Below are 10,295 nucleotides of genomic sequence, written 5' to 3'. Positions count from 1 at the left end.
TGTAACTTACTTCTGTCAAACAATGTGTGCACTTTGTGTTAAATTCCTAAAAGCTAAAATAAGATGTGAATTGCAGTAATTCACAAATGACCACTGAACATTTTGTAGCGCTTCCCACATCACTTTCATCTCACTTTTGTAAAATGCAGTGAAAATACCAAGATTATGTTTGCGTTGCTGTTGGTTAAAACGTCATTGCATGAATTGCAGCAGAAAGGTGCTCAAAGAATATATTTGGCAGGCAAACAGCACAATGATAGGTTAAATTACCACTGGCAGTGCTTGAAGCCACATTCATGCAGTGTGTCAAGCTGGAACCTGCAGTTGGCTACATCAAATGGAAAGCACTCAATGACCCAGTCATGTTCAACATTCAACTGAAAACATGAGAACTTCTGCCGCACGGGCTATGCAACTAAAACTTGGTCAAGCAGCTGTGAGAGAGAGGAGAGAGCTAGACTACACATCTAGGACAGAGCAGGTGTTGTGGTTGGTTCCGCCCTGTTCAGAAATAAATGCCAACGCTTTCTGCGAAATTATATTTTATTAATATGCATAAAATGTGAACCCTGAAGTGCACATATATTATGTGGTTATACCTGGGAATTAGGCTCTTAAGTTTTTATTTTTGGAACTTGGGCAGATTTTTTTGGCTTTATCTCAATGAAACAACTTTTTTTCCTTTTTTTTTTTTTGCAGATATTTCCAGGAGAAGATTACCGCTTTCTTTCTGTCGTATATATTTATAAATAGGTTGCAAAGAATTCTTGCTGCATGGCAGAAAAATACTGCATATGCCTGTTTGCTCTTCAGTTTGGTCTAACAGTACATATGAAATTAATACAAACTGCTTCATCACGGCATCAACGGTCCAAGTCAAAGTGTTTAACAGATAACACCAATAAATCTACTTTCTTCTTTTGACTAACTTATTTTACACTACTACTTCATGCTTACTTGGTAACAATGAAATAAAATAATCACACAAAACTTAACATGTAATGCAAGGCTCTGATAAATGGGCTCCTCCATGCACTCACACTAATTACACATTGCAGTTTTTAATACCACATATACTGCTGCACTACCTTTTATGCCTCTACAGTTTGCCTTGTATATTCATTTTTTGAAGTTCTTTGTAAAGTAATTACAAAGGGTTAATGTATGGTACACTGCGTGCATTTGTACGTATAAACATGCTGCATTTATACTTCCCTAAAGGTATTCTAGCTGTAGGACCCCGGCCATTCTCAAGGTTCTGAATAGTAACCTATGTACTTTAAGGGTAAGACAACTATGATGATTGATTTCATACTTGCATGGCATCAGCTAAAGCTTGTACTCAGAGTTTGTGTCGTTTTCAGAAGTGTAATTTTAACGCTATAGCGTTAAAGGCTCCACTCACTGAAAATCTGGAGGCAGCGGCTGTCTGCCAGCACTGGCATTGTGAGCGAAAAATCGCGAGCATGGCACTGCCAGGCAGTAGCTGGCAGCTGACATGGTTGAGCATTGATTGTACACAGGGTTGCTTAACATTGTGTTTGGCAGGGGCTGCCAACCCGGCTCTCTCCTTTCACATGGGAGGCTGATATCAGAAAGCTTGCCAGGACCCTTGAATTCACATTACCCCTAGGCCATGTAGACATGTTCATATGGCTTGGTTAAAGCGTGGCTTTATACGTGGGCTGATAGCCTACGCTGTCGCTTCATATCCTTAATGAAGTGTCCTTCAGAATATTTTGCCCCCATCTGATTAGTGTAAATGCGGGAACACAAAGTAGCGGTAACCGAACTGACAAGGTTCTGCCGTTTCCACCAATAAGGTGACCCTAAGTGAGGGCGAAAACGACACTTATGAAAAAGATGTTAACTCAGAGTGTGGGCCCATGAAATGACAAGTGCAGTAAATGACAGGTTACTGTAACACCATGCTAAATGAGGTTCTAGCACAGTGAATACACGCACATGTACCAAGGATCAGCCACTCCAAGTGCACCATCAATTCCAGTAAATTTATTGGTGCACAACCTAACACATACAAACACAAAAAAATACGCTGGAAATGCAACAGTAAAGTTGTTTTTGCACCAAAATAAAAAAAGATAACATTTTGATGCATGTAACAGCCCATCCGCATCTCTGTACAGGCATAACAAAAATGATGTATAACTACATGATAGCACACAACACTCAGCGCTATTCATGCGTAGGTCTGCAAATACCTGTATGCATTAACACCTTTGTACAGGTTCTAAAAATGTGGCCACTGCATGTAGAGGAGAAATGGCAATATAAAATAACTCCACATAAAAAGTAGTAATGAATGCAAGTGAAAAAAAATCAAACTTATAACAAGTAAAGAGAGAAGAAAAAGTAAAGTAAAAAAAAAAAAAAAAGAAAAGGACCGTCCAATCAAAAAACTACCATTATGCACTGCTATGACCTAAGCTACTTGAATACTGCTGCTCAATTATGTTAACTTCTGCATAAATAAATTTTAAGGACATAATATCACACAGTTTTACAGTGGTGTTGACCAACGGTACAAAAACAACCAAAAGTGGTGACGTTTTTCGCTTCTTTCTCGCACAATCCACCAGAAATTTGGTTCTACTTAAAAAACAATGATGTGTGCTCAGTGGAACATGACAGAATGTACAGGAGCGATAACACAAAGTTCCATGGCAGGCAAAGCAGTTCTCAGACATCAAAGTAAGTTGTACCTCTTCCGTGCTCATGCCAGTTAACCATGAGCGTCTTTCACAGCTTCACAAGTGATTGCTCGAGTACAAAGTCAGGCTTATTTATGCTCCAAGTGCTTAACTGACTGAAACAAAGGCAATCTACATGATGCCTCAAAAGCTATCCTAGTCCTATCGCATATTCTGAAAAAACACCCGAGCCATACACCGTGGTGTGCTAAAGAGACCTAAAGAAAAGCAGGCCTCGGAGTGCAAATTCGATGTAAAAACAGCACCAAAGACGCCCTTGCCTTTGAAACTTAGTATACACAGCACCTACTGCAATCACAAAGGCGACACACCACTGGTGGCATGGCCTAGGAAAACAGCAGCAGCAGCAGTTCACAAGGATGGCAAACAACAAAGACCAGTTTTACTTAAAGGGACACTAAAGAGAAAAATGAAGTGGGCTTGCATCGATAGAATGCCAGTTCCTGGTTACAAAAAAGCCACTCTTACTGAAAACAGAGCTGTTATAAGGTAGTAAAGAGGAAGAACAGGAATACAGGTATCGCCGAAATGGCCGCGGCTCGCAACTACAAATCACGTGACGCGCAAGGGATCCTGGAGGCTAACAAATGCAAATTACGTTGACCGTTTGAATGCGGTAGTCGGTTTTGTCTCGAATATGATAACATGCTTTTATCACACATAAGCGACGGCGAAAAGACGAAAAGACAACGTAAATGTTGCAAGGCAAATATAAAAACATACTCATTTCGTACGCTCGTCGGTAGGTGCCGCTAGTCTCTCAACTAACACGGCGCTACAGGCGTCCACTTCAGTTTCGGTTATGTTCCGACTCAGGCACTTCGTGCGTGCTCTGATAGTATGGTTTGGGCCTGCGGCGCCTGAAATACGAGCTCGGAGCAGCAGATGCGCCTACCCTGATTGCGTATCGAATGAAGATCATGACTCGGCATGCACCTGCGAAGTATTCTCCACTCCCCGTGCGCCGGCAATCACGGAGTCTCCTCTTGCGTCATTCTACCTGACTACGTAGTAGGAGAAAACAGTTTGAATTCGACCGGCGGGAACAAAAAAAACTCAACTTTTTGTCGCAATATCTCAGCAATAATTTGATTTTTGCTGCCGGATATGCGGCGACAGTGTCACCAAATGCCATTTATTAGATTTTGATAGCATATTTGGGTGCCCTTAGTGTCCCTTTAAGCGCAGCCTCACAATGCAAGTTGCTACAGCAGCTTCTACTCAAACAATTAAAGCCAGTGTTAAATCCAGACAACTGCTCTGACTGCAGGCGTGGCAGACAGCCTGGCATATAATGGCACTTGGGAGATATATATGCAAAGGCAAGCCGCAGTGACCGAAAACGTCAAGGCAGGCGGGACTCCCAAGTACAGGAAAAAGCTGCAGTTGCTCCCTTTTCACTTCATGGTCATGCTCTTCAACAGCTCACTGCAATCTTTCTCCAACTTGGCAATGTTTGCTTCAACCCTGCAGGAAAAAATTTGTTACCAAATGTACAGTTGTGTGCACACAAGTAAAATCCATGCATGAAAATGATGTGCATCATAACTCCTTGTTTAGGGCTGAAATTTAGGAGGCCACTGTGGTATGGAAATGCTTAACGAAGTTGGAATTTAAAAGCTTAAGGAGAAAAACAAACACATCGAACTCGTGTGTGTAAGTGTGTCCGTGTGGTTTTGTCATTCCTACATTAAATTTTTTGTTTCACCAACCTGCTCACCAATGTGTTGTACTATACTGCTGCACTCTGTGCTTTAACATTACACTATCAAGGTACTAGAGAAGAAACACAAGAAAAGTTCAAAGAAAGTGAAAAACTGAGCAACAATTCTGCACTAGTGGTAAGACAAGCTGTTCAATACAGCGTCAAATTTGTCAGGAGGCCTGCAGCACAAGAGTGGTAGAAGTGGTTTGCCATCACCGCACAATGGTCTTCTCGGCATGGCATACAGGGCAATGTAGAATGTAATACAGAAAAATAAGCCACACACGACAACAGACTAGCATAAAAAGCAAGTGCACACTGCCTGAAGCTTCCTTTTATTTCGACATGCAACATAACCTAAGCACACCATTTGTTTTTGAACGAGTTTAACAGGACTTTAAATATCTATGACGCCTACTCAACTGCCATCTACGAAGCTATGACATATGGCCATGTGCAGATTAAATGCAATGAAATGCATGAAATGCAGGAGCGTTACAACTGGTAATGAAAATTTTAGCCACCAAATCTTTAACGATAGTAAAGTTCTCAAAATAAACACATCGTCCCAGTAACCTATCTACAAGAAAAATCGGTCTCGGACATGAAAACAATTACAGTACATTTTATGATACGATGTAAGAACATGTGGCAGCTGGTAGCAGTATCTTTCTTTTCTTTGTCTGCATGTAAAAATGAAAAAGTATCTGTATTTGAGCGGCCATACATTGAGCCAACCATGTAATGTGAACTTCTTTTTCTTTGGCAGGCACTAACATAAGTGCCGGTAATATAAGGTTGCACGCCGGTCAAGGGCGTCGTCATATTCTTCCTCAACAAACAGGTATTGTTTTCACATGTGCTAGGCACTAATGAATGCTGCATACAAGATCTCACGAGAGGTATGCAAAGTGCAGCATGAAGCAAATAAAGGCTGACTCAAATGTTATTTTTCTTTCTTCAGTGAGTTTGGGATTCAGTCCATTGTATAACCGCATAGCTTTTTCTTGACCAATTACTGCATTACAACAATGCCTTCAGCAACGCCAATGTGAAAATGTGCTCTGAAAGCATGCTACCATAGCCACGTATAAAAAATCATTGCAACTGGCTAGCTATAAACACATGTTAGTAGTATGTTTGCAGAAGCTGTAAAAGGCAAGTGTGGCTACTGTGCAGACTTTCGTGGCATAACCACAATAGTAATGTATTTACTGCACTTAGTGGTAGTAGTGACAAGACAAAACATGGCTTACATTTCGAACACGGCGTCAGCTTCGCTACACTGCTCGCTACTTTCTTTTAACTGCTGATCAATTCGTTGGCATAAAGAATGCCAAGACGAACACTCCCCAGCAGAGACTACCATTTGGTTTTGCCCAGATGATGTAGCTAACAGCTTCTGTAAAAGAGCCATTCCAAATTTGTCACACACACATGGCACAACTGGTAGAAGCATGAGCTATTGAGTTTCCATTTTTCAGAATATGTCAGCATGGGAGCTTTCAGCTACGTTAACACAGAGCAGAAAATGACATGCTAAAAATATGATCAAACAATGAAAGCAAATACACAAATAAAAGGTAAATCCCAATTATGCATTAAAATATACAAAACATTGTTTGCTAGCCCAATATCAGGGTTGGATGCAAAGGGCAGAAGGAGGTGCCTTCTGCTACTGTATTTGGAGAATTTATGCAGTAACAGCAACACTGAATTTGTCCCATTTAATACTTCCAACACGTTACAAAAATACTGCTCAGCAATGCCTCCTTTTTGTCACAATACCCTTGACCATGCCAGTTATAATTCACAATGCCATCAAGCCTTATCAGCAGTTCTCAGCTAAATTCTTTTACTGGTTATTTCTGGTTTGGATGTGGGGTCTAACGTCCCAAAACAACTCAGGCTATGAGAAACACCGTAGTGAAGGGCTCCGGAAATTTCGACCACCTGGGGCTCTTCGTGCACCGACAACCAACATCGCACAGTACATGGGCGCCTCCCTTTTACCCTCCATCAAAAAGTGGCCGTCGTGGCGGCCGGGATTCAATCCTGCATCCTCGGGAACAGTAGTTGAGCACTCTAACCACTGCACAACCACGGCGGAGCACTAGTTATTTCTGCCAGCACAGCTTCTGTATATCCTCAATTATTTAAGATGGCAATATAAGCTCGAAAACTTGACACAACAATATATTTCTTGAAGATTACATGCTGCAAGAGACTGTGCTGCTAATTCAAAACAGTTGATGGCATAATTCTGTCGAGTAGAGGCACACAAATATCAAATTTTTGTGTGAAGTAGATACAAATAAATATATAGTGTGAAACAAATCAAATACTTGAAATAGTTTAGACTGATATTAGTAGAGATAGTGCACACTAAAGAGAAACACTTTTCCACAAGACATAGCTATGAAAGGAACAAAGATACTGCAAAAAGATCTTGTTCCAACCCATCATCAGCATAACTGACTATAAGGTTATAAGGTTGTAAGGTCTACCAGGCATTAAATACAGTTGTACCAGTAATACAGTTTTCATAGTAACAAACACTATTTTTGTAGAATATTTTCTTCTTTTACAGTTCCTAGATGATGCATTCAGTGAAAAGAATCTGCAGACACAGTTTGACTTAATGCTCACATGGCTATGGAGCTTATTAAATGTTGTCATTAAGCACTGTAAGGTGCCTAGGCAGATGGCTCCTCACTGGAGGAGTGCCGTTAATGGTCGATTATTAGAAGAGCAAGGCACGAAGTATTGCTGGCAAAGTGCAACAAGATGGCTAGTGAAACAGACACAAGAGCAACAACCTGAGCTGCAACATGTGCGGGACCATCCTTTCCACACTCACTCGAAGTGCCTCATGAGCCTCAAATGCAGTGTTCACGACAAGATGAAAGTATATTTCTGATTGACGACATGTCGCTCTTTCACTGGACTGCAGGCCTCATGATGGACCCCAATGCTGTCACAAACCAAAGGCACGAAACCCAAATCCTGCCATTAGATACCCTAGTATGCACACTGTGCTAAACATGTCATGGTTGTACAGCCTGCTTAGGGTCCATGTTTTTATCAAACAGCCTTTTCCTGTCCACTATGACCTAAGATACACAATTTCTAGATTCTAATAGGTAAAAATGACTAAGAGCGATTGCCATGAATCTATCTTAGGAGTGCATGTGTGCAGCACCATCACTCCTTCCTAATCAAACCAGATCACTTCTGCATATGCCATGTCTCTTATCATAGTGATTTAAAATGAGGGGGTCCCTGCTGGTGAGTTCTTAGCCAGATGTCAAATTGCAGTGCACTGATGAGCCACGAGGTGCTGCACTTTGCTTTCCGTCACGCGAGCGCGCATTCGTTGGTCTCGAGGGTCACCAGCAGATCACTGCGCGCAGGCTTTTAGCGAGCAAGTTAGCTCACATGCGAAGTGCAAGATACTGCCACTTGGAAAAGTCGCGATATTTCGCCGTCAGTTTAGATCAACTAGAAATATGCAGTTCTGAACATTTCGGAGGTTTGAATAGAGTAGCAAAAGTGCGGTGCAATCTAAACTGAAGTACAAATACTATTCGAAAACTATTTTATGTTCCAAATATTCACACATCCCGAATGAGTACAAAGTACACAAAACTTCTTTGCAGAAGTCTGCTAAGTCTACTTGCTTGACTTGCCTGTAACTCTGTTATCTTAGCTGCCATTTACATACAACTGCTCAAACCTGCTGCAAATGCTCATAAAAAGGAACAAAATTCTTCGTCACAAGTCTCTTAATTAGTGACACTAGGTGATCCCAGAAGCCATGTTCCATATGGAAGTACAGTTGCATCCAATATGAGCTGCAACGTGCTGGAAATGTAAATGCAGCAGATGCTTTGTCGATAGCATACTGTATGACAGGCACAGCAACAAGCATAAAAACACTGTAGGAAACTGCTCTTTTTGACTGGCAGCATAACAGCTTAGCCTTTCTGTACTTGCCGGACCAGCACAGTTTCATAAAGTATGCTCCAACCATACGGCCCTGGTCTACTAGTCATATTACAACAGTACAGGAGGCAACTTAGTGAGGCAATATGGGTGATTCTTCGCTCTCACCTGCCACCAGGCCGCGAAATCTCAGCAGCACTTTCGCCCCGTCTAATTCGTCGCACCTTCTTACACACGGAGGCAAAAGCAAAAGCGCAAAAGCATGGGAAGAGGGCTTCTCCCTTGCGCTTAAATTTCCCCCTCGCACCGACGGCGCCGCCGACTCTGCTGCCCCCTCGCGCGTACCGTTGTAACCGTTCCGACCCCGCTCGTTTTGAATTTGAACGAACGACTGCATGTTGGCTTATCAGCCTAAGTCGCGGTTGTTCTTCGCGGCTTTCGTACACTGTGCATCTCATTCCTGCTGGCTCCCCGCCCCTTCAGGAGACGAGACACTTGTCTGCGTGCAGCTCCAGTTCCATGGACCCATCCCCTCTGCTGATTGTGCCGGCCATTAGTCAGCGACAGCCGCTGTTGTTGGTGTTGAACTTGTTACCTTCATGTGCTGTGTAGAGGCGTAAGTGCATTTCGAAGACTACAGTTCTTCCAGGAATGGTAGTATAAATTTTTAATCATGTATTTTCGTTATGTATAGCACGGTGACATTTTTGATTACTTGCATCAAATACCAATCACCAGGTATACTAGAGTGCATGCATTTACTCTATTTCTGCATTGCTTTGTTGGTATGAAAAGCATGGAATGAATATGTGTATCATATATTTAATTTCATGTCAACTGTGCACATGCTGACACAATTAAGCAGTGCCGGCAAACTAGGTTCTTTTTTATTGATAAAGCTAGCATGCAAGATTACAACGAATATAACAGCGCAAAGAACAGGACGAAACATGCTGTTATATTCGTTATGCAGTACCAACTCCGGCATCTTGCACTTGTGAAGATTACAACGTTAGCGAAGAAAACTACTGCAAACTTTTGGCCATGTAAAGGGTGTGTGTTTAATACCCCGTCGCATCTTTTTATTCTCTATTTCACGTGCAGTTAATAATAAAAGGGAAACAATATCTGTTCTCTGTGCCATTTCTTGCCGCGGTCCGGTACGCTTGCTCGCGAGCGCCTGCGCCCTCGAGAGCGCTATGCCTGTGGTTTTTCTTTTCATCATACTGTTCCTGCCGCGAGCCTGTCGCGCCGCAGCAGGAACGGTAAGGTGTGGTAGAAAATCCACGAGCAGAGCACTCTCCCGCGCGCAGGCGCACGCCAGCCGTGCTGCTTGAAGAACCCGTTTTTCTTGGTCCGCTCCGCTATACGGCCTCCCCCCATCAGGTCCATTATTTACGCGCCCCGCCAGCTACAAAGGGAAGTTTGGAGCTAGTGTCTAATTCGTGGCCGCTGGGAGGTATAGTAAGTTTCATCACCCCTCCTGCTACCACTAAAGGTCTAATATTTTCATTTAAGCAGTCTGGTAGAGCCCTTCCTTAGTAAAATCAGTTGGACTGGCAAATACCTTTACTTTATCGGTGCCTTCACTGTATCAGTGTCGGTGATAACATGGCTTCGAAGATGCTGTCTGGTAATTACCTGGCTACTTAGTACACACGCTTTGTTGGTTTATATAACAAACATTTGACAATACCTTCCATCCTTTTCTTATCGTCTCTTTATGTGAGATTTTTTAATTATCACTTTTTCGATCTTGTTTACAGCTTATGGAAGTTCATACCACTTTAGCAAGTATACAACGCAGCTACGAATACAATGCATGTTGGATTCCATTAGCTTTTCACGAACATGGTATCGCCTTCTATGGCCTCAACCTCATTTAAGAGGCAACAGTTGATAAATGTGTGCAA

General features: G+C 42.2%; 1 protein-coding gene across 2 annotated transcripts in view; it reads right to left on the bottom strand.

The window, feature by feature from the left end:
• Positions 1 to 1,993: 1,993 nt before the first annotated feature.
• Positions 1,994 to 10,295, bottom strand: part of LOC146202407 (inhibitor of nuclear factor kappa-B kinase subunit alpha-like) — a 101,317-nt gene continuing 93,015 nt past the window's right edge. The window contains exons 17-18 of one of the 2 annotated variants that reach the window (XM_084588157.1): positions 5,694 to 5,839; positions 1,994 to 4,199 (exon numbers count right to left, since the gene is read on the bottom strand). In XM_084588157.1, coding sequence (XP_084444283.1) covers positions 4,130 to 4,199; positions 5,694 to 5,839 — 216 coding nt within the window. In that variant the 3' untranslated portion in view covers positions 1,994 to 4,129. Of the gene's footprint in view, positions 4,200 to 5,693; positions 5,840 to 10,295 lie in introns of those variants that run through there. The other variant, XR_014703698.1, reaches the window with a different exon arrangement.

This window comes from Amblyomma maculatum, chromosome 1 (assembly GCF_055883805.1).
Source record: "Amblyomma maculatum isolate TAMU_Amacu chromosome 1, ASM5588380v1, whole genome shotgun sequence".
Classification (NCBI taxonomy): Eukaryota; Metazoa; Arthropoda; class Arachnida; order Ixodida; family Ixodidae; genus Amblyomma; species Amblyomma maculatum.
This window is presented reverse-complemented; position numbering and strand designations above follow the sequence as displayed.